The sequence below is a fragment of the Theobroma umbraticum genome, unplaced genomic scaffold (assembly GCF_002168275.2).
Source record: "Theobroma umbraticum cultivar Fairchild unplaced genomic scaffold, ASM216827v3 scaffold_106.0, whole genome shotgun sequence".
NCBI lineage: Eukaryota > Viridiplantae > Streptophyta > Magnoliopsida > Malvales > Malvaceae > Theobroma > Theobroma umbraticum.
Genome location: NW_018397276.1, coordinates 2,179,410 through 2,202,774, shown reverse-complemented (window position 1 = coordinate 2,202,774; position 23,365 = coordinate 2,179,410). Strand labels below are relative to the sequence as shown.

General features: G+C 32.2%; 2 protein-coding genes and 1 non-coding gene across 4 annotated transcripts; 1 reads left to right on the top strand and 2 right to left on the bottom strand.

Moving 5' to 3' along the window:
• Window positions 1–1,396: 1,396 nt before the first annotated feature.
• LOC110427582 (phosphoglycerate kinase, cytosolic) lies at window positions 1,397–6,188 on the bottom strand. The gene is made up of 7 exons (XM_021443140.1): window positions 6,054–6,188; window positions 5,725–5,961; window positions 3,462–3,539; window positions 3,111–3,371; window positions 2,439–2,756; window positions 2,026–2,184; window positions 1,397–1,844 (listed from the first exon to the last, which is right to left on the bottom strand). The coding sequence occupies exons 2-7, from the start codon at window positions 5,917–5,919 to the stop codon at window positions 1,650–1,652; spliced, it is 1,206 nt and encodes a 401-aa protein (XP_021298815.1). The 5' UTR covers window positions 5,920–5,961; window positions 6,054–6,188; the 3' UTR covers window positions 1,397–1,649.
• A 7,820-nt stretch (window positions 6,189–14,008) lies between these two features.
• On the top strand, window positions 14,009–14,272 carry LOC149526369 (RNase MRP). Its single transcript, XR_016352091.1, has one exon.
• A 485-nt stretch (window positions 14,273–14,757) lies between these two features.
• On the bottom strand, window positions 14,758–18,671 carry LOC110427588 (phosphoglycerate kinase, chloroplastic). 2 transcript variants are annotated; one of them, XM_021443144.2, is made up of 7 exons: window positions 17,970–18,671; window positions 17,358–17,435; window positions 16,999–17,259; window positions 16,471–16,788; window positions 16,127–16,285; window positions 15,511–15,716; window positions 14,758–15,028 (listed from the first exon to the last, which is right to left on the bottom strand). In XM_021443144.2, exons 1-7 carry the CDS (start codon window positions 18,408–18,410, stop codon window positions 15,016–15,018), a joined length of 1,476 nt encoding a protein of 491 aa, XP_021298819.1. In that variant the 5' UTR covers window positions 18,411–18,671; the 3' UTR covers window positions 14,758–15,015. The 2 variants fall into 2 exon arrangements, with proteins under 2 accessions (XP_021298819.1, XP_021298820.1); XM_021443145.1 differs by lacking the exon at window positions 14,758–15,028 and having other exon boundaries at window positions 15,269–15,716; window positions 17,970–18,669.
• Between the last annotated feature and the right edge of the window lie 4,694 nt (window positions 18,672–23,365).

Below are 23,365 nucleotides of genomic sequence, written 5' to 3'. Positions count from 1 at the left end.
ACCATTAGTTGATTGAAATATTACCATTAGTTGATTGAAAATAAGAGAAATAGTTCAGAATTAATAGTATTGTGGGAATTGAGAAGTGATAAAAAATTGAGATTCATTAGGCACATAATTAACGAACTGAGAATATATGTCTTTTTATTAATTATCTCGACTTTTACCTATTTTTAATAAACAAATGAGATAAATAGTTGAGAATTAATAAAGATGCTAGAAGTGAGAAAAAATAGATATTTGTTCGGTAATTAATTTAATAAGTGAGAGAATATGTAGATATTTTATTAATTTTCTTAATTTTTATATATTTTTAATATAATTAATTATATTATTATAAAATTATAAGGACTATGAAAACCTTAGACCTAAAGCAAGGGCTTTGGTGACTTTATAATATAACCAACCCTACTTGTAAAAACTACACGGCCTGCAAATAAGCAAATGTTTGCGTATGCTGATGCTGAACTAGAAGATGCAACACAATACAGAAGTTTAATTGGTAGTTGTTGTATTTGTGTGCTGCAAAGAGATGATCTCATGTACACAGTGAGCATGCTTTCCAGGCTTATGCAACAACCTTCTCAATTGCACTACAGCAATGCAAAAAGGTGTTTAGGCACCTAAGAGGTACAGTTGCTTATGGTATTCACTATAAACATCAAGACACTGTGAAGCTCATTGGATATTCAGACAATGTTTGGGCAAGCTCTGCATCAAGGTATGTCTTCTCATTGGGAAATGGTGTCTTTAGCTAGAACTCAAAGAAACAAGATGCTGTGGCTCAATCATCAGTTAAAACTAAACTACATACCAATTGCTAATCAAGCCATTTGGTTTAGGAAAGTGCTATTGGATCTCAACCATCCACAACTCAACCCTACAATGAACTATGTTGATATTAATTCTGTCATTGCAATCACAAAGAACCTAACAGGACATTAATGTCAAATTTCATGACATAAGAGATACTGAGAATTCTGCTGAATTACATGCAGGGTATTGCAGTTCTAATCACCAATTACCAGACGTGTTAACTAAAGGTCTCATCAAGCAAAAGATTTGAAGAATTAAGAACAAAGCTAAAGGGTCTTCTAGGTAATGAAGACCATAGCAGAACCCTCATGCACATGTTGGTCCTTTGTCATTTTGTGATTGCTTCTTGTAACATTTCTGCAAGTGCATACAACCTATGAATGCAAAGAATGGATGTTTAGCTTCTGTACAACATCGTTTTTAAGGACTTATGTCGACTGTGAACCTTATCGTAGATCTACAAAATGCATTATTTGCAGCACTCAAGAGCCAAGCATATCTTCAGAAAGTAAAATCAATTCATCAACAGATTTTCAAAAAAAAAAGTAAAAGAAGAAAAGCAACAGCAGTGTCACTGAGGTATCCAGGAATATATAAAACATGCATTATGCAATTGGATCATTAACAATGGTCCCAAAACAGATCCATTCCAAATGCATCTATGATTGATGCCTAGGAGAAACCATTTTATTTTTTGAATTCACCTTATAAGCCTCTACAAGATCAGCTCTACTAATACTAGTACCACTAGCTGATTCACTCTTGGCTGAAAAACCAGCCACGTTACAGCAGTAAAAAAAATGCACAAAAGACAAAGCTGTGCAAAATTAAGCTCAAGCATCATCAAGAGCAAGCACTCCAGGGAGTGGTTTTCCCTCAAGAAGCTCTAAGCTAGCACCACCACCGGTAGAGATGTGGCTCATCTTGTCTGCAAGCCCAACCTTTTCCACAGCTGCAACAGAGTCACCTCCTCCAATGATTGTTGTCACTCCCTTGCTGCTGAGCTCAGCAAGCTTCTTGGCAATCACCTGCATAGAAAAAGAAATTTTACTTCCAAGTTTAAACATGCAAAAGAAAATGCTTTCAAATCCTGTACTCCGAACCACTGGCTAATCTCGATAATGCCAATAAAATCTAGGAATTATGACCAAATTAAGACCAGACTCCACCTCATGACCACCTTTTTTCTAAAAGTAAATCACTCTTTACCTCTGTGCCTGCAGCAAACTTCTCAAACTCAAACACACCCATGGGTCCATTCCAAATTATGGTCTTGGTAGTGTCCAAAGCCTCACTGAAGGTTTTGATGGAGTCAGGTCCTATATCCAAGCCCATCCAACCATCTGGAATCTCAGATGCTGAAACCACCTGCGAAAAAATTGAAAAATTCAAAGGCCGAAACAAGTTCAAATATGAATAAAAAAAAACCACTGCTACAGAATTCCGCATAGATATTGCACTAATGTACACTCTGCATAAGAGTTGGGGAAGGGCACAGAGAAGAAAGAGAGAACAGGCTCATTTGTTGTGTGGGATAGAGCTGTAAAATTAGGTCTCACTGCAATACAGTCCACCCAAAGAATTTCATAGAACAAACATAAATACAAAGCAGCAGCACAAACCTTGCTGTTAGCATCTGGAGCAAACTTGTCAGCAATAACAACATCAGTGGGAAGCAAGAGAGACACCCCTTTTGCCTTGGCCTTCTCAAGGAGTGATGTTGCTAGATCAAGTTTGTCTTCCTCCACAAGTGATGATCCAACAGAATATCCTTGGGCTTTGTAGAAAGTAAAGATCATTCCTCCACCCAGTAAGAGAATGTCAACCTTGGCCAAGAGGGATTCGATCACTCCAATCTTTGTTGACACCTTAGAACCACCGACAATTGCAGCAAATGGCTTCTTGGGATTGGCCACAGCTCCAACAAGATAATCAAGTTCCTAAAAACAGAGAACAAGTAAACATGTCAAATATATCCAAAACAAAAATTGGAAACTTAGTATTGTATGTTCTCTACATGCTTGAACAAATCAAAAAAATAGCTATCTTATGTTCTCTACACACTCGAACAAAGACCGAGATAGACAAAGCTCCATACAGAATATGCATCATCTAGGCATAGACCATCAGACCACATAACAAAAACTCAATCTCGCAAGCTGTTAAATAGAATCTACATAACACCAATTTCCAATAATCAAAATGCGTCATAATGAAGAACACAATTCTTAAATCAATCTGCTAGACCACACAAGAATGGGACTTGATTTTCACATTAATGTTATTCATAATACCTTCTGCATAAGAAAACCAGCAACAGAAGGTTTTAAAAATTTTGCAACGCCCTCTGTTGATGCATGGGCCCTGTGAGCCGTGCCGAAAGCATCATTCACATAGACATCTGCAAGAGAAGCTAGCTTCTTTGCAAATTCAGGATCATTTTTCTCTTCCTCTTTGTAAAACCTCACATTCTCAAGCAGCAATACACCACCATCTGGAATTTCTGCCACCAGCTTCTCAACTTCTGCACCAATACAGTCATTTGCCATTTTAACCTGTCACATGAGAAAAAGAAAATGTTAAATAGGAAAATATATAGCAAATAAAACCCTGAAGAGCATAAAGTGTTAGTTTCAAGGATAAACCTCGACTCCAAGGAGTTCAGATAGCCTTGGCACAAGAGGCTTCAGGCTGTACTTGGGAGTGACACCCTTTGGGCGTCCCTGATAAAGACATCAAAAAAATCTTCTTAGAATTTCAACCTGAGAAAAAGTCCACAACATAAAAATAAAGGAGCCAGAAAGTATGCAACAAAAAAATAAAGAAGCAAGAAAGTCTGCACATAGCACAATTGCCCAACTATTCTTTATAATTCACTTATTGCACATTTTTTTATAATTCACTAGCCCTGAGCAAAATTTTTTTGTGTCTTCAGCCAACTAAAAGCACACTAACACAAGTTGAAGATAAGGGTTAAAGGAAAAATAAAACCGTAAAAAAATTCTGTTTTACATTACAGTCAAAATTGGTTTAGATGTGAGTTAGTAAACAATAGAATGTTTCAAATCTTTTACTAACATCATCATGCATCACTTGCAATCCAACACGTCTATGAAATAAAACACAGTATAAGAACCAAATACATTAAAAAATGAAGGAAATAAATTTATTTTTAAAAAATTAGAATGAATGAATAAATAAATAAATAAATATAAAAAGATATCATTCGATCAATCTATCTATCAATCTACACACACACGATCACGCGCGCGCGCACTCGCATGAGTGCACGCACACACCAGTGTTAAACTTGTTTAGGTTTTACACCCTTTTTTATCTTTTGATGTGATTTATATTTTAATAATCCCATATTGGGTTTCATGCGCTATTCATATAGATCATGCATGTGAAATTCCAAGTCAATTGAACATGTTCAATATAAATTGAAAAAGACATTGTTCTCGATTGACATGATACAAATATCGAATTGACTTTTACATGCATAACAGGTATGATTAGGTTATCAAATCAAAACAGTTGGTTTTCTAAATATATTTGTATCAGAAGTTATGGAAGGATCTCAAACTTAATAATATTTACACCAATTTACGTGGATCTCTCCTCAACTACACACAGACACACTGGCAGTTATAAATTATTTTTGTTAGAACTAGTAGCTATTTTTTGGGTTAGAATTTTGTGTTTCTTTTCTATTTTGTAATTTTTTCTATAATTTTTCTTATTGTGGTCTGTTCTCTTGGTCAGATCATTGGGTTTTTTTTCTTTTTCTGTTAATGTATCATTTGTCCACTTCATAGATTAATTTAAAGCCTGATTGATGAATCATCCTAATACTGGTTATTGAGTCTTAAAATAATTTGGCCATCCATTCATACATACATATTTATAGCTGATGTACAAAAAGACAGAATGATGTTTCAAAACCAAACAGGCACATCATCAGCACTTAAAAACAAAGAAACTGATGTCATCAGGTACACATGAGCACATCAGGGTAGTTTAAGTGCCAATCCATCCAATATGATACAAAAATATAGCAAAAAACCCAACCACTAAAAGACCACTATTACCAATCATGTTGGTTGGATAGACGGAAAACCACTCCATGAAAAATTAAAACCAATTGGATTTAAGTAAACCATTCAGCTTAGAAATTGAATGATGCATTGCGGCACGCGCAAGGAATTCGAATGCAAGGCCTCTCAAAGGAACTTAGCCTATCATTTAAGGAACTTAGCCTGCCATTTAGTGGAGTTATACCTTATTGACGAACATACATATTAACCATCTCTACCTAACGTACACAAAGACAACATTAAAGATGCACTATTACATCCCAAAATGATGCTAAAGAGATAACAATATAATAATGAATAAACCAGGCTCAAAGACAGGAAATTACAGTCAAGGGGCAAGAGTCACCTCAAGTTTATCATCAAATCAAAACTAATGATGAACATACCACCAAAAAATTTATGCTTCATATATCTAAGAGGACCCAAAAATACATTCTCTAAGCACAAATTTTTCAAAATTTTTTATATTTTTAAATTAAAAATCAGGAGAAAATAGAATTTCTCATATTGGTCTAAAGAAACAATAAATAAAATTTGAGATGATACTGCATCCATCCGATTTACCCAGATCTAGCTTAGTCTAGCTAAACAGATTCCAAAAAGAGAAACAACTTTTTCCTCAGAAACACAAATCCTCTTCAAAACTAGTGAATGAGTGCTCAATAAACAACAGATCACAACAACAAAATAAATTCTCCAATAACAAAAAACAAAACAAAACCCGACTAAATAAAAGCAAACCCAGAAGCAAATTTTTAATAGAAAATAAAATAAAATCGGAAGAAAAAGAATTCACAAATAAAAAAAGTACCAAGTGACTAGAAAGGATGACTTTAGAGCCAAGACCCATCAAATACTTGATGGTGGGAACAGCAGCTCGGACTCTCGTGTCATCGGTTATGTTAAAGTTATCATCCAATGGAACGTTCAGATCAACTCTCACAAACACCCTCTTTCCTTTCAAATCTGCTTCCTTCAAAGCTCCAACGCTCTTCTTTGTAGCCATAGTATTATCACTTCTTCAACAACAACCAAACAGAAAAGAATACTACACCCAAAAGAGATGAAGAAATACTGAATACTCAGATCAAATAAATAAATAAATAATGAAATGAGATTATTCAAAGTGAGAGGGCTTACGATAATGAGAGAGGCGGAGAGACCAATGGAAGACAGTGAAGGGTAAAGAAAGGTCGAGGAGGATTTTAATACAAGCGGAGTGAAACGGCTCACGGGAAGATTCGGAAAACGTTATTCCTTGGGCTTCAACCCGGGTTTGCTTTTCCCGTGGGCTTCTGAAGTGAAAATTGGCAGAGGCACCCGAATTGACAGCGTCTGGTTTTGCTTTTACTTTAACGTTTTTAGCTTATTATTTTTATTTTTAAATAATTTTATATTAAGTTTAATAATATTTTAAAAAAACTTAAATGAATTTTATTCTTATTTTTTTAATTAAATTGAATCAAATAAATACTTATTATTAACGGTTGATTAACTCTCATAAAATAATATTTTACCTATCATTTCATTTTGTACTCACGTAGTATTAACGTAATATTACCTTAATGCTAACATAGAGAATGAAGATATTACACAATCTTAACGTCATACCACGTAATCATATAATATGATATATTAACATACCATATAGTATAAAAATATTTAATTAATAATAGTTAATTAATAATTAATTATAAAGGCATAGTTACTCATAAAGTAAATATAAAAAATTCATGGAAAGTAATAAAAGAATAAAAATTTAATTAAATTTTTTTAATAATTTAAGAACTTTTTAAGATATTATATCTAAACATGATTGTTAATAATAGTAATTTTGGCTATTAATATATATATATATATCATTCAAGTAGGGGTGTGCATAAAATCTAAATATAAATTTTATCATAAAATCTTAAAAGAATTCATTTAGACATCTATTGTAGTAAAATTCTTAAATTTTACAAGTAAACCTTTGTATATCTTTTTACTACGTGTTTACTTGTAATTGTATGTATTGATTTTTCATTTATAAGTAAATGGACATGTTACCTACTATAAATTGGCTTATCTTGTTTTTCAACTTATAATATATTAAACTAGGAAAATATGTTTCGAATTGAAGTTATATTATTTTTATTTATTAATAAATAAAAATGTAATATATATATATATATATGAAAATGGGATAATAAGTTTAAAAGAGGTCATAAAATTTACCCATATGTATTTCTAGAATATTATAAACGCGGCAGATTAGTTGTAAAACTATATTTAAAGAGAATAAGAGAGATTAAGGCGTTCAAACGCAAGTTATGGATTTTTATCTGGACATTATAGCAACTTTTATAATTATTTATAGTAATAATAAATGCATTAATTTTCTACTTATTTCAATATTTATAATCTCAATAATTTATGGTGTATATCGTTTTAATCTTTGACATTCTAAAAAGTAATTTACTATTGTTATAACAAAATGATCATTTTGTTAATACTTATGTTAGCATAAACGAGTTTTAGTTGACAACACGTTTTTGTGTATCTTAATTGCATATTTGAAAAAAAATATTATTTAATTTTAAAATCAATTAATATTGATTCTTTAATATTAGACAATTGTTAAATTAAAATTGATTTACTTTAGTTTTTTACTTTTTTGGTAGTTGTATTTTCTTTTTTATTTTTCCTACATTAAGAGTATGCTCGGTTCATTAGAAGAAATAAAATGGGAAAAGAATAGTCATTTTAAGAGAATAGAATAAAAAGAGAATAACTATTATATCGATTGGTTCATAGGAATGGAATAAGATAGAAATTGTTATTATTACTTATTCCATTGTTTGGTTAGCAAAAATAATTTTAAAAATAGTTAAGGAATAATGACTAAATGATAAAAATACCTTTTATTAAATTTAAGATTTTTTAGTTAAAAAAATACTATGATGAGAAAAAAATACTCTTTATTAAAATTACAGAATTTATTTCATTAAAAGATAGAAATATTCTAAATAATAAAATCAAAATAAATTTTACTATAATTAAATAATATTTTTACCAAAATACAAACATATTTTTATTATAATTTAATAATATGTTGTATTATAAGATAATTAAACCTTTTATTTTACTTAAAAAATAGTTAATATTAAAAGACAAAATATATTCTTCATTAAATTTAAATAATACTAAATAATATTCTTTATTACATTTATTATATTCGAATAATAATATTAAATAATATTCTTTATAATATTTATTATAATTAAATAATATTAATATATTAACTAATATTTAAATATTTTTATTTCTTTTTTTTTGAAAATGAAGTAAAAAATTTTGTGTGTTATATGCTTTAAAGAGAGAAAGAGCGAGGAAGAGAGAGAAAAAAAAGGTTTATTATTTTTATATGAAAATTTTTGAAATTATAAAAAGGTATATTTATCTAATCTACTTCTCTTCTTATTCTCAACAATTTGGAATAACCATTAACAATGAAGACTTTGATAATAGTTATTCAGGCTTCTCTTGAAATGGCTATTCCGAAAAATAGTCATCCATTAAATCAAATGTAACTTTATCTCAAGAATGAAAATAGAGGAAGAATGGCTATTCCAATCCCCCAACCAAGCACGCCCTATAAGATCAGTATAGAGATTCTTTATACCGATATTATGGATGCACATTATGCAGCCACTAATACTGTAAATCTCCTACCTTAAATTTTTTTAAAGCTAAATGTCTTACCTTGGTTACAAACTAAGACTTTAAATATCGATGGTATTAGAAAAAATTAAAAGTATTTATAAGTCAAATTGGATTTACTAGAGCTCTCATTTTTAAAAATTGAGCCTAAATTTGACCATTTAATTATTATTTTACTTGTTTTCTTGATTGAACCTGAATAAGTTATGCGACCACAAATAAAAAAAGTGTGCATGTAAAACTAATTTATCGTTTAAAATATTCTCTTACATTAATATTATAATTTTTAAATATATTTTAAAATTAAAATTTAATATAATATAATATTTATTTAAAAAAAATCGGATGAAGTTCGAAAGAGACAAGAGCCTAAAAAACTATGCATAAGGTTGACCTGCCGGTGAGTAACCCTTCTTTTCCATATCTAGAAAGTGTCTATATGATTCTTTATTTTCTCTATTAAGACCTAAAATGTTTTCGTCATCATTTCATGTATTTTTTTTTTAAAAGGAAGTTTTCGATCTAAGAATCCAATGAATATGTTGGATAATTAATCAACGAAGATCAAAATTTTATTAAACAATTTATTGGTCCAAAGAGAATATGATGTCATTATTTAATGAGAATGAGAAATTTGTATATTAAAATTAAATTTAAACTAATTAAAGATTAATGGCAATCAAGTAACTAAACATATTAGTAAATAGATGTCTTTAAATAAAATTGTTAGTACATGGATCTTGCTTCCATCTATTATTTTTGAATAGATTTTTAATTATCATCATTCAAATATAAAAATTCCATATATCATAATTATGAGACGTGTGTGTGTGTGTATATATATATATATATATATTCGCACTTGATAGAGGGGGGATGATTCTTATGATAGAACTCATATTTAATGATTGGATATTCTATTTTCATTAAATAGATTCTATTAAGTCAACACGAATAAGTCAATCAAATCCAACATGCGTGAATCCAATCATAATTTTATATCTTAATATATTAAATTAATAACAACAGATACTCACTATTGAGTAAGAAAAACAACGGCTGCTATCTATAATTATTCCTTACTTAAAAATTGATTTCAAATATTGTCCAAGATTATAAGTGGGCAAAGCACAAAGTTAATACAATATTGAGCCCCTTAATTAAAATAAATCACTTAACATTCTTTTAAGGGCACTCAAGTACTTGATTCAAGGTTAAATATTTAAATAAGTTCTTGAACTATGCCAAAACAAATCAAATTAAGTCTCAATCTTTTTATTACGCTCAATTAAATCTTTGAATTTTTATTTTGAGTCAAATAAGTCCATTTCACTAATTGTTTACATTAGTCAGCAGTTAAGTTGGCACTTTTAAATCACGTTATCTACTACATAGTAGGTTGGCGTATCATTTTGATGACATCACTATCATGTGACATTAAATGTTACTGAATAAGAATGGTTCTTTTCCCTTTTTGCCCAACTAAATAGCATAAAATTATCGACTTAGTGATTTTAAAAAAACACCTAATTGCTTTTTTTCCCTAATTTAATAGAACAATCAATTTGTGCCTAAACAAACTAAATTATCTAATTTCGAGTTTAAACACAAAGCTTACTAAATCATTTTAGAAACAAAAAAATTATGTTAGATACAAAAAATAAAAGGTCAAATTATGTAATTAGTACTTGTGCTCTATCAAAATAGTGGATTTAATTTCTATACAATAATTTATAAAAATTGAGTTTTTATACTTTCCAAAAATGACAATGTCAGTTCAATATGTTAAAAATTTTCTGTTATCTATTAATATGGCGTTTAGCTATGTTGATTTGACTTTTTTTGTTAATGTAAAATTGAATATGATGATATGACAATAATGGTATGACATTTCAAAAGTGATGTAATAATAATGCATATATGACGTGACTAAGTACTGTCATAGATTTTATGAGAGAGGACATGGAATTTTCCAATGTGAACTAATGATCTTAAACATAGTTGAAAAAGAAACAAATCAAAACTAGGGATATATTTCTACAATTTAGGAAAAGAGTGTTGTGAAATAAAGAAAAATATAATTTTTATGCTCCAAAATTTAAAGTAGTGAAAGGAATATTGTGAAATACATAAATAATTATCGCATCATCATTAACTGATCATTATATTCAATACCACATCAGTTAAAAAAAATTCTATTTTAGCATAACTAACAAAAAAAAAATTAAATACTATTAACAATTGGATTGACATTATCAATTTTACAAAATAAGGGTCTTGATTTTTACAAATTATTATATAAGGTCTAATTTAACCACTTTATCAAAGTACATAGACTAATTATATAATTTAACCAAAATAAAAATTTTTTAGATTATTGGATGCCATTCTCTTTCTTGATAAAAAATGAAACTTCTGTTATTACTATTTATTCTACCTTAGTGATGAAATCGATGGTAGAAATTTGTCAAAATAATTAATTACTATTTCATAATACCAAGTTGGTGAATCTTACAAGGCTTGATTGTTGACACCACTAAGAAAACAATTATGCCCACCAAAATTGTGCATGAAGATACTCATTTTTCATTCCTTAGTTTTTTGGTAGAGATTGAAGGCAAGAATTATTAACAAAAGTGTTTCTCATGGAGCCACAATTTTTCTTGGGAGCATCAATCCTCTTGAGAAATGAAGGTTTACATTGCAATTGTGGCAATTTGGAGGGTTAAGATTCTGATGGGTGAAACCTAGTTTGTGAGCACAACAAAGAAAGTTGGCAAGCAAAAAATTGATATGCTGAATGAATCTAAATGGCAAGAATCAATATGGTGGCAGACTGTAATGGAACTTACCTTAGATTTCAAGTACAACCAATATGCAAAAATTTAGAAAAAGAACAATTTAGTTCTCCACAAATTGCTGCTGCAATTGTTAAATTAATAAGGTCAATATGAATAAATCCAAGAGAGGGGTGAATTGGATAGTTTTAAAAAATTTGAAAAATCTTTTAATTTTTAAGAAGGTAAAATCTCCTTTTTAATTCAAATGCTCAATTTGAAGATAAACAAATTAGTTGACCTTTTAATCAATGAAAGAAAATTAAATTTCAAGTAAAAGTAAGAGTAAAAAAATCAACACAAGTATTTTATAGAAGTTCGGCCTCTTTGCCTACGTCTTTTCCCTTACATTCACTAAGTAGTTTAAAATCTACTATTTGATTAAGGTTCAATACAATGTCTTTTGTGAATTAAGTATAACCTTTTAATACAATACCTTTTTATGGTTAAAGCATAACCACTTTATCTTTTCTATTGGTTAAGGTATAATTACTTAAGTAAATACAATGGGAGAAATATAGGTGTAGCTAATATGCCTCTTAAAGGTTGAATAGAGAATTTGGTACAGTGTTTAATGAAGAGATGAGAGTTCAATAAAAGCTTGACTAGAGGACTTTAAGAATTCAAGAAGAGTACAATGGGTTTTGAATGAATTCTTCGTTGATTCTTCTTTTTTGATCTGTGTTTTCAAGTCTTTTAACCTCTATAAATATTGAAGAAGCTTGTATTTATAGTTGTTGAAGCTTCAAGGGTAGTTGGGAGTGAACTTATTATGAAAATAGTTATTCTTTTCTTCATTCAATGCTCCAATGGTTATATTGTATTGATACATTGTCTTTTATTTTTGAATTCTTACCGAGATGTATCGATACATTTGAACTTGCCTACAAGGGTCTTGATGTTTTACTTAAAATGTATTAATATATTTGTCTATGTATCAATACTTTTGAGATAGTAAACACTTCTATTGAAAATATATTGATACATCTGTGAGATGTATCAATACTTTTGAGTTAGTGAGCAATCTGTCTCAATTCTATTGTTACATTTGAAAATGTATCGATAGAATGAGTTTGACTTTTTGAATTTTGGCTTTGTTGAAGAACATGTATCTATAAATTTTGAAATCTATTGATGTTTATTCAAAGGTATTGATATATAAAGAATATGTATTGACAGATTTAGACCAAAATGCGTTTTTCAAAACCTTTTTCATTTCGTTTCTTTTTCAAACTCATTTGAATTTGTTTGAGAATTTAAAACTTTGATACTTGAAATCTTGGATGAATTTTGGTCATTTCTTTTTGTCATTTCTAAACATAAAGATGATTTGAATACTACAAAGCTAACAGCAACTAATTACGTCTTTTTAATGGAATTTCATTTTCAATGGCATCAATTGACCATGAAAGTTATGGATATTATTTTCTGTCTTTTTTGATAATTTATTAAATTTTCAACAAAAACCCTAAATCAAGGTTAAAACCTTAATCATGGGGCGTGATGGGGCAAAAAAATAAACACACTATTCGTCAACTTATCATATGGCATAAAAGTGTGAACTTACCTGTTTTCTCACACATTTTTCTATTAATCATCAAGCATCAAAGAATGAAAAATAAAATACATTTTATTTCGACATTAATGTTATTGATAAATTATTTTTATTATGTTATTATTAAATTATTGTTTAAAAGTTATATTAAATTATTAATTTTAGTATACAATAGTTTAATATAATAAGTTATTAATATATTAACATTATTATGTTATAACTTATATTACTAAAGTAACTCATATTAATATTAGTATACTATAGTTGCGCCTGAGCATTTGACTCATTGATTAGTGCGTAATCCTCTGTTTAAAGAAGAAGGTTTGAATCCCCTTTCCCTCAATTAAAAAAAAATAGTATACTATAGTTTAATAATCTGTATTAGTAATTAAATATAATAACTTATTATTCAACTATATATAATGTATTAATGACTTGATGAGATAATGTTAATTTTTTTATATTAATGACTGGATGAGTAAATGTTTTTTTTTTTTATAATTTATACCACTATTGACTAACCTAAAGGGCTTATTTAATCTAAAATAAAAATTGAAAGGTTGAATTGAATGTAATAAAAAAATAAGGGTTTAATCATTTAGGGATTTATTTGAATATTTAACCTTGATTCAATAAGATAAATATGTGTTCTTGTTCAAAAATCTAATTTTAAATCTTGCTTCCCCAATTTTTTTAACTAGTAGTGTGGAGAGGTAGAATGCTGTTATAAAGTGGAGAAGAGTGAGAAAAACAGAGACTAAAATAAAAGAGAATTAGGGTTAGAATCTAATTGGATACCATAATGCTTATTAGATGCCATTTTTGTTGGCCTTAAAGGCTGTAATTATAAGCAATAAAAATTCCTTCCTTTCAAAATGAGAGCAAAACAGAGGGCTGGAAATTTATTTAAGCCAGCGGAGCAGTTTCGTTTATCCCACATCGCCCAAAGAGAAATGCCAGCTAACCTTAGTATATACAAGCTTCCCGACCCCCGAAACAATTAACCGCGAGACAAAGTGAGTGGGTCAGGGCCGATCCTTAAGGCGAGGTCAGACCCAGGAAAGTCCCCGGGCCCATATCTGCAGAGATGCAGGCTTGGTAACAAGTTATCTTCGAGTGGAAGAGGTTCCTTTGCATTGAACAAGGGGGGCTGAGACAAGTGTGGAGCCCTTTGACCTCTTCGGCCGAAGCAAATTGGCCGATGTACACGGTTATTCACTTGGTCCCTCGTGGACTAACAGAACGGGGCTTACGATCTCGTGGTTTCCTTTTCAAGTTAGTATTTTATTATCCAAGAAGGTTAATCCATAGCTGCCCTATTGAATTCAGCGGCAGAGAATTGGCTAGTTGCAAATGCCAAGTCTTTTTGTTCTGAATAATACTCACAAATGAATGATATTTTGGTGGAAAATGATGGCCACAAACAAGGATATGCTCGGGACAATTTCAGGTGGACTTCTCATGAGCTATGCAATGCAGGACATAACGTGACCAGTACAAAAGCGGGTGCTCACAAGTAGTAAACACCTCTCTTCTTTTTTCTGTGGCTTCAATGTTTGAGGAGAGATTTGTGATCACATTTGCTCTGTCTATCTCTTTCTACAGTTGAAATAAAACCACCAAAGGTATTGGCATGGAAAGAGACAGAAAAGCACAGCAGACGCAGCTGAAACCAGACTAAGTCCAATTTGGACAAGGAAAATCTCCAGGCAGCCCAAATGGACAGCCTGTATTTGATACATGCTTGTCATTCCTCTGGAACTTGCACCATTAGGTCGACAGTGCTCCACCCGAAATATTATCTGTAACTGTAATGGAATACTTTCTCTGCCTATACATTCAGTTGATGAAACTAAATATATTTGTTTTCAGCAATATTTCATGCTTACACAGTCTACTCATATACTCCTTGATTGAAAATTTTGGTTATTTTATAACAAGTCAAACTAAGACAAGTAATAACAAACAAGGCAATCATCCCGTTCTTCATGTTGCGGACCTGTTCACGTCACAGTTTGGCACTACAATGATATCAATTTCAAATTGTAAGTCTGTGAGATGAAAGTTCCAGTATCTTCATGGAGGAAAACATGCGAAAGCACGAATCATGCTTCTTCATGGTGTGTAACACAAAGAGTAAAAAAATGAAATGAAAGGGAAAGAAAAAGGAGGCATATTATGATACTGACAGGAAAGAATTATATAGGAAGGATATCTTCTGATACTTTCAAAACAATATAAACATAATGCAAGAAAATGGCTTTGATAAAATGAACTGATTTATTTGAAATAGTTCACAAGGTTCTGCTTGCCCACTCTAAACACTCTTCTGGTAACTTTAGCAAAGGAGCAAGAAAGGAAGAGGAAGAATTGGGCCCTTCTATTGAAGTAATGTGTACATTTACAACATGAACTCATTTCTTCCTAAAACATTCATTTCTCGATTACAAAACCGGATAAATAACTAAACAGTGAGGATGGAAAAAAATTGATTTGATCTTACACAGTAACTGGGGTAGCCTCATCCAGAGCAACAACACCTGGAAGCTCTTTCCCTTCCAACAATTCTAAACTGGCACCACCACCAGTTGATATGTGGCTCATCACACTAGCAACACCGACTTTTTCCACAGCAGCAACAGAGTCTCCACCTCCAATGATTGTTGTCACTCCCTTGCCACTGAGGTCTGCCAGCTTCTTTGCAATAGCCTACAAGCAGAAAGCAATCTGAATTCCCATCCACTTATGCAAAGAACAAAAGAATGAAAGTAGTCATCTCATAAATTTGCCATTCCCCTAGAGACTGAGGGGAATGGGAAGCATATTCATTAAAGCTTGGCAACTTCTAAGTGTGAATCTTAAACCACTATTGGCAAATGAAATTTTATAATTGACATAGATAATTGGAGGAAGGCATTGCTTCAGCTAGTTTTGCCTGGAAAGAAAGTGGACATAAACTTATAACTGTATCCAAATAGTACAAAAGGGATACTTCAATTCTATGACTGCAGAAACCATCAAGTGTTAAAGCCATAGGTGCCTTTCAAAAAAAAGTGTTAAAGCCATAGTTGCCTTTCAAAAAAAAGTGTTAAAGCCATAGTCAAGAAATTCAAGCATACCTCTGTCCCAGTAGCAAACTTGTCAAATTCAAACACTCCCATCGGTCCATTCCAGATGATGGTTTGGGCAGTATCCAATGCTTCATTGAATATCTTAATAGAGTCTGGTCCAATATCCAATCCCATCCAGCCATCAGGGATGGCAGATGCTGGCACAACCTGTAAGAAGAAAAATTTATTTTCTTTCCTTGCTCATAGAGTACTAAAAGACAAGGGGATAAAAGGTAATATAAGAACTGTTAATTTCCAATCACAGATCCAAACCATTGTGATTTATTACTCAGGCTTATTTTTGCATAGATTGCATTGCAAACTTCGCAGGGGTCTGGAAAGTAGAAACGAACCTCGCTGTTTGCATCGGGGGCGAACTTGTCTGCAATAACCACATCAGGGGGTAACAAAAGAGACACTCCTTTTGCCTTGGCCTTTGCAAGGAGTGATGTTGCGAGGTCAAGCTTATCCTCCTCTACCAGGGATGAACCCACAGATAGACCTTGTGCCTTATAAAATGTGAAAATCATACCCCCACCAAGAAGGAGAATGTCACATTTCTCGAGGAGTGATTCGATGACACCAATCTTGGAAGAGACCTTTGAACCACCCACAATGGCAGCAAATGGCCTCTTTGGGCTTGAAACTGCACCGACAAGGTAGTCCAGTTCCTGAAATAAGATAGGAAAAGCAAAGAATACAAGCAAGAAGTTAAAACATAACAAAAGAGTAGCAGCAGCAGTAGTAGTAAACACCTCATAGTGCTTTTAATTCAATGTCTAATAAGTTTACTTGAAAACATATCTATTTGAACACAGTAATTGAAAATTAATTAAAAATTTTTTAACAACTTAATCAGGTTTAGAATGGCTGAATCCTACCTTCTGTAATAGGAAACCAGCAACTGATGGCTTCAAGAATTTTGTAACACCCTCGGTTGATGCATGGGCTCGGTGTGCAGTCCCAAATGCATCATTAACATAGAGATCAGCTAAGGAGGCAAGCTTCTCTGCAAATTCAGGTTCATTCTTTTCCTCTTCCTTGTAAAATCTAACATTCTCAAGAAGAAGAACACCACCTTCAGGAAGTGAAGCAACTAGCTTTTCTACTTCTGGACCAATGCAGTCATCAGCCTTAACAACCTGTTCAGGTAATGGGTATTATAGTCATATATCAGATGCAGCACACATCTTAATTGGAAAAGGTTTCAGGCTTTTGTTCACACAAAAATTATATGTACCTGAATGCCAAGTAGTTCAGAGAGACGGGATACAAGAGGAGCCAAGCTGAATTTTGGAGTAACACCCTTTGGTCGCCCCTGAAAATTCAAGAAACAACATGTCAGTTCAGTTCTTATAGCTCAAGTCCAAAGTCTTAAATACCCATTGCGCTGCACATAGAAGAATGAAAGCCTGCATGTTTATGTGGAAAACTAAACGTACATGCATTATCATGACCATTATAATGCTTGGTTCAAATCGGATGCTGCAATATCATGGTAAAAATGCCCACATTACCAACCAACAGTTCATGTGTTCAGCAAAAATAACACTATAGCATCAGAAGTATACAAGAAATTGAACTGAAACGACAGCCTTTAGATAAACTATGATTCACTGAACCTGGAAGAGTATAAGCATAATTTAGCCATCAAACTTTTTTGAAATATGTACTTAGGCCATTGAACTTTAATTTGGTTCAACTAAACTTTGAAACTTTCACTTTCATCCATCTATATCATTTAGCAGTGATAATTGATTCAATTAAGCCAATTAGCCATTAAATGGCATGAAACTCGACAATACAAGAATTATGTTTATTAAGCTAATTGACAAGAGAAAAATCAACTTACCAAGTGGCTGGAGAGAATGACTTTAGCTCCATTCTGAATCAAATGCTTGATGGTAGGAATAGCAGCGCGAACCCTGGTGTCATCTGTAATGTTCTGGTTATCATCCAATGGAACATTCAAGTCAGCCCTCACGAACACTTTCTTCCCTTTCAAATCAGCTCCGGCCAAGTCCCCAACACTCTTCTTCGCCATTGAAACTACCCCTCTTGACCCTTTTCCCTTGAAAGATCGAACTTTGGAGGAGACATGGAGGGAAAGCAATGAGTACCCAGAAGCAGCGGCGGAGAAGCCTAGGCTCTGGCGGAGAGGGACGGATTTGCGCTGGTGGCGCGTGGGGGGAACGCGAATGAGGGATGCTGAAGTGTGCGTGGCCGAGGACGTGGTGGAGGAGGCGGCGGTTTTGAGGAGGGAAAGAGTGGTGGAAGTGGTGGCGGAAGCCATTGTACTCTCTCTTTTATTTTTAACGTCTCAAAGAGAAAGAGCGAGAGCGAGAGCGAGGCTTTGTTTTGGTGTGGCGTTGGCAGAGTGGCAACGAAGGAAGTGGTGAGATGTGGACGTTAAGAGCGAAGGGGGAAATGATTGGACGTGAGTGTGGGGAAATGAGATTTCTCTCTTCTACTCTTATCGTTGAGGAGAGGTTCAAGATGCTCGATGCTCTTGAGATTTCCCCACTCTTCTCCTTTCCGTCTACCATGCGTGGGGTTTTCTTTGGACTCTTCCCTTACTTTCTTTGATCTCAACTTCTTCTTCATTTTTCTTATTTGTAAATTTGTAATTTCCTGGTTCATAGGGATTTTTCTTTTCCAATTATGGAATTTAAGGTCTATGGTAAAGTCAAATAACAGAATTAATAGATTAACAAGTAAATGATGGGAAATGTTATATATATTTTTATTTTTATTCTTACTTATTTATGTTAAAATTTAAAAGATATATTTTAATATTAATATTTTATTTAATTATTTTAATCAATCTAAACTCATTATTTTCTCAATCAAGATAATTATATTGATAAAAAGGCATTAAAACTTACTTACCTCATTACAATGAGATAGTACATAGCATAACTCAAATACCTAGCACCCTATTGTCAAATCTAAATACAACATAGATTATAATGAATAAAGACAAACTGAGCAACATATTCACACAAAAAAAAATCCACATCTCTTTTGGAGCTTTTTCCATAGTCAGTTTACTACCAAGCATAGTAGAATTTGAATTGGACAATACCAAGTTTTGTCAATGAATCAACAAATGAATTTTCTTCTCTTAAGATATGAGTGAAATCAACACTTTTGATAGAATTCTTTAAGTTGTCAACTTTTGCAAATGGCTTCCAACTGGACCAAGGTTTGGATGTTGCATTCTTCACCCATGATAAGGTGATACATGAATCAAACTCTATTACTAAGGATTCAAACCTCTCCAAGAAGAGATGTTGAATACTAGCAATGTTGTCTTAATTGCCATGACTTTTGCTGTATTAAAATAAACTCTACTTACATCCTGAAAAATAGGCTCACCACAACTTGTTAAAAGCTCTTTTGAAAGGTGCCAACATACGTTTTTGCAAAAAGTCATCATCAATTACTGTCTAGCCAAAAGCCTTTGTCATGGCGTGTGGGTTCAAGTCATATGAGGTGACAAACCAACTCCAAAAGCTGTTAGAGGAGCCAACTAGGGTGTGGAAGTTATTGGACCAGTTGTAGGCCTTGCGTATGCATGCACACAAACCATACAGCTTTGGTGAGCAAGTAGACAACCTTGGCAGGCCAACAAATAGCCCAGGTCAATTGGCCAACAACCTAAGTAGCTCAAATAGTTAGCAGGCCAGCAGCATAGATTGCCTACACAGCCCAGACAAGCAAAGTAGTCCAAGTAGTCTTGTAGCCCAACGGGCCAGCCGCCCTGATTGGATGTCTAACCCGTGTTCGAAGGGATATTATTCTTATTAAACCTATGTGTTTGTTAAGTTAAATGCAAATAAATTTAGTTAGATTTGATTAGAATTTTATTTGAATTTAAGTAAGCGTTTCTAAATTTAAATCCCACATTTTATATATCTTTATCTTATTCAATAGGGGGGGGGGGGCATGCTTATATATACCCCATTTCTTCATGTGCACTCACACCAGAGAAATATAAAAGTATTTTTTTTCTCCAAGCTTTCTTTCTTCTTCTTGCTTTCTAGTGTGTTTTGCTTTTATATGAGTTTTAAGCTTAATTATCCTCTCATTTTTAGAGTTAAGGTCGCACAAGGTTTGACTAAAGTACAGCACGTGACAGTTGGAATCAAAGCCAAGATTGTTGACCCTGTATGTTTTTAATGATAACAAAACATTATTTGCTTATTGGTGCCTAACTTCATTACCTAGATGTCTAGGATAAAGTTAATTTTTCTAATAAAATTGATGATTAAAGACAAATTCACTTAAAAGATGGTTTATTCAGTTAAAGTGTGAAAGAAGAAAGGTTTAGTGAAAACAGAACCTTATTAATTGATTAACATGGAGCCTTAACTAGTTAAGGCATAACTAGGCGCTATATAAAAGTAAGGCAAAAAGCCATAATCAGTTAGCAATAGGCTTAATAGATTAAGAAGGTGTTGGAAGATGAAGACAGACGCATGCTAGTCGGTTAGAGCATAAGGCCTTCAATACCTTTAAACACAAAAATCCAAATTTGAAATCAGGCTGACCATTAAAGGAAACTAAAATGGAGAAATTCAAATTTGAAGAATTTTTAATTGGTTGAATTTGATTTTAATTGGCTAAGGTTGAAGAAAGTGAAACCTCAATCAATTAAAAAGAGGGATAACCAATTAAAAGAAGACTGTTGGTTGGAAAAGAATGAAAAGAGAATGTTTTTAATCGGTTAGAGTTTCTTCTAACCAGTTAACACAGTGAATAGAGCTACTAGACAGTGCAAGACAGAGGAAGCTTAGTTGGTTAGAGCTTACCTTTAACCAGTTAATGGAACACTATTTGCCTATTTGAATTTAAATGCTAGAAGATAAAATAATGGCTAGTATGGCATCAAACATTCTTACAATGGCTAGAAACTGTCTCTAACAACAAAATCTAACTCTTCAAGTATGAAAGGAAGCTTTAACGATCAAATATTGGAGAGAAAATCTACCAAGATCACATTTTGATCAAAAATCCAAGAGCCCATTCTCACACTGTTGTTTTTCATTCTTATCTTGTAAATGTGTTTGAGCTTGATTGTTTTTTTTTTATCAGTAAAGGTGATCATCGTTACTTCTTTTTTTTTTCTTTTTAAGTGGTAATTAGAGTGTTGGAAACACTTTAGAACTTATTGTAAGGGATTAAAAGGTGGGTTAGAAGCTCGTTTTGTAAAAGCTTGGTGGAAGTTTTTAATTCTATTGGTTTAGTGAAGTTGGGTTGTAAATCCTTAATTGGGAGATCAAGGTCGTGGATGTAAGTCAAAAGGACTGAACCATTGTAAATACTTGTACATTGTCCACTTCTTTATACCCTTCCTTACTTGGTATCTTTTAACTCTAACAAGTTTTAAACCTTCCCTTTTCTAGTTGATTAAGAGCTCTAAAATCTTAAAAGGCTAGCCTCAAAATTTTTAGTTCTATTCACCCCCTTACCCCTTCTAGCATTTTAACAGAACCAACAAATGGTATCAAAGCCATACCTTCAAATTAAGGCTTAACATCCTTAGGGGAGATCTAAATGGCTTTGTAAAAGTCTGTTGTTACTAAGGGTCAATCCACAAATAGGTTTCTTCTATTTGATGGATCAAATTATGTTTATTAGAGCACTGAAATATATATATCTATATTAGAGCCCTTTATTATGAAATGTGGGATGTAATTATAAGAAGACTTCATATTTCCACCTTACCTAGTTTTGTCACAAGTGAGAGAATTTCCAAACCACGAGTTGAGTGGACTAAAGTAGAAGCAAAAAAGGTTCAAATCAATTTTAAAGCTATTAACACCTTCCGTTGTGCTTTATCTCCCATTTAATTCAATAAAATCTTTGACTGTACCACAGCCAAGGAAATTTGAAAAAAACTTAGAGTCATCCATGAAGGGACTTCACAAGTTAAGGAGTTCAAAATTACTTTACTCACCCATAATTATAAAATGTTCAAAATGGAACAGGGTGAAGACATCTCTACCATGTTTGATAGGTTTACCAACATTATAAACAATTTCAATCAACTTGGTAAAATCATCCCTAAACATGAGTTAGTGTGTAAAGAGATTACTTAGATGCCTCACAAAAAGCTAAAAACTTAATGTCACTGCCATATGAAAAGCTAAGGATCTTAATCTAGTTACCTTTGATGAAATCAATGGCTCACTCCTCACACATGAACTTGAAATGAAAGAAGAAGAAAAGGAAGAAAAGAAGGAAGCCAAAGAGAAAAAGAAAAATCTTGTTCTAAAATTAGCTCACTTGAGGAAGAACTAAAAAATCTATCAAGTGATGATGATGAAGAGCTAGCCATGATAGCTAGAAGATTTAGAAAGCTCATGGAACAAAATGGTAAAAGGATTGGAAGAAAAAATTATAAGAAGGATTAAGGTCCCTATCGAAAAAACAAGCACAAAGGTGATCTTAGCAAAATGGATGAAATCGTTTGCTTTAAATGTAAAAACCTAGGACATTTTAGATCCAAATGTCCATTACTCAAGGAAGAATCATCCAAGGGAATAAAGAAACCAAAAAGAGCTATGATAGCAGTAACATGGTCTGAAAGTGATTTTTCAAGCTTAGAGAAAAAAAAAGAAAAATTGGAAGAAACTTCTACTTGATGGTAAAAGAAGAAGACGTTGAGGTAACATCTAACTCTTGTGATATTTCTTATGATGATCTTCAAGATAAGTATGATTGCTTGTATGTTGAATTTGAAAAACTTACATTAAAATATAAAACTATGAGGAAGAAAGCAATAGCATTAAATGATGAATTAGAAAAAAATCAAGCATGATTATAATTATGTTTTTGATTAAAAGAATATGTTTCAAATTGAACTTCAAAATAGATTTTGAACTCTTGAAGCTGGAACTAGAGAGCAAAAATATAGCCTGACAAAAGGTAGTGGATGAAAATGTTGCTCTTAAAACTTTAATGGAAGAGAGATCGAAACTGAAATTGAAGAATGAAGAGAAACCAAAGAAAATTACAATTCTTAGAAGAAAAATAATGCACTTCACAACATTGTTATGTGTGTGGCAAGAAAGGTCATCAATCATATAATTGTTATCATAATGGAAGTAGCCTTCCTAAAACCAAATTGGTTTGGGTGCCAAAAGGATTTTATGTGTTGGTTAACTCTTAAAGATCCTTCAAAGTATGGGTACATTTAAAGAAAAATTAAAAATCTGTTTTTTAGGTTGAGCAAGAGTAAAA

What these genes read in the sequence shown, in the direction of transcription:
- LOC110427582 (XM_021443140.1), bottom strand. Translation starts at nt 5,919, where the DNA reads ATGGCTACAAAGAAGAGCGTTGGAGCTTTGAAGGAAGCAGATTTGAAA. An exon ending in CTGGTTTTCTTATGCAGAAG is followed by an intron (nt 2,757 to 3,110) that starts GTATTATGAATA and finishes CTCTGTTTTTAG; the next exon opens with GAACTTGATTATCTTGTTGG. An exon ending in CTCCAGATGCTAACAGCAAG is followed by an intron (nt 2,185 to 2,438) that starts GTTTGTGCTGCT and finishes ATTTTTTCGCAG; the next exon opens with GTGGTTTCAGCATCTGAGAT.
- LOC110427588 (XM_021443144.2), bottom strand. Translation starts at nt 18,410, where the DNA reads ATGGCTTCCGCCACCACTTCCACCACTCTTTCCCTCCTCAAAACCGCC. An exon ending in CTGAACTACTTGGCATTCAG is followed by an intron (nt 17,260 to 17,357) that starts GTACATATAATT and finishes TTACCTGAACAG; the next exon opens with GTTGTTAAGGCTGATGACTG. An exon ending in CTGGTTTCCTATTACAGAAG is followed by an intron (nt 16,789 to 16,998) that starts GTAGGATTCAGC and finishes ATCTTATTTCAG; the next exon opens with GAACTGGACTACCTTGTCGG.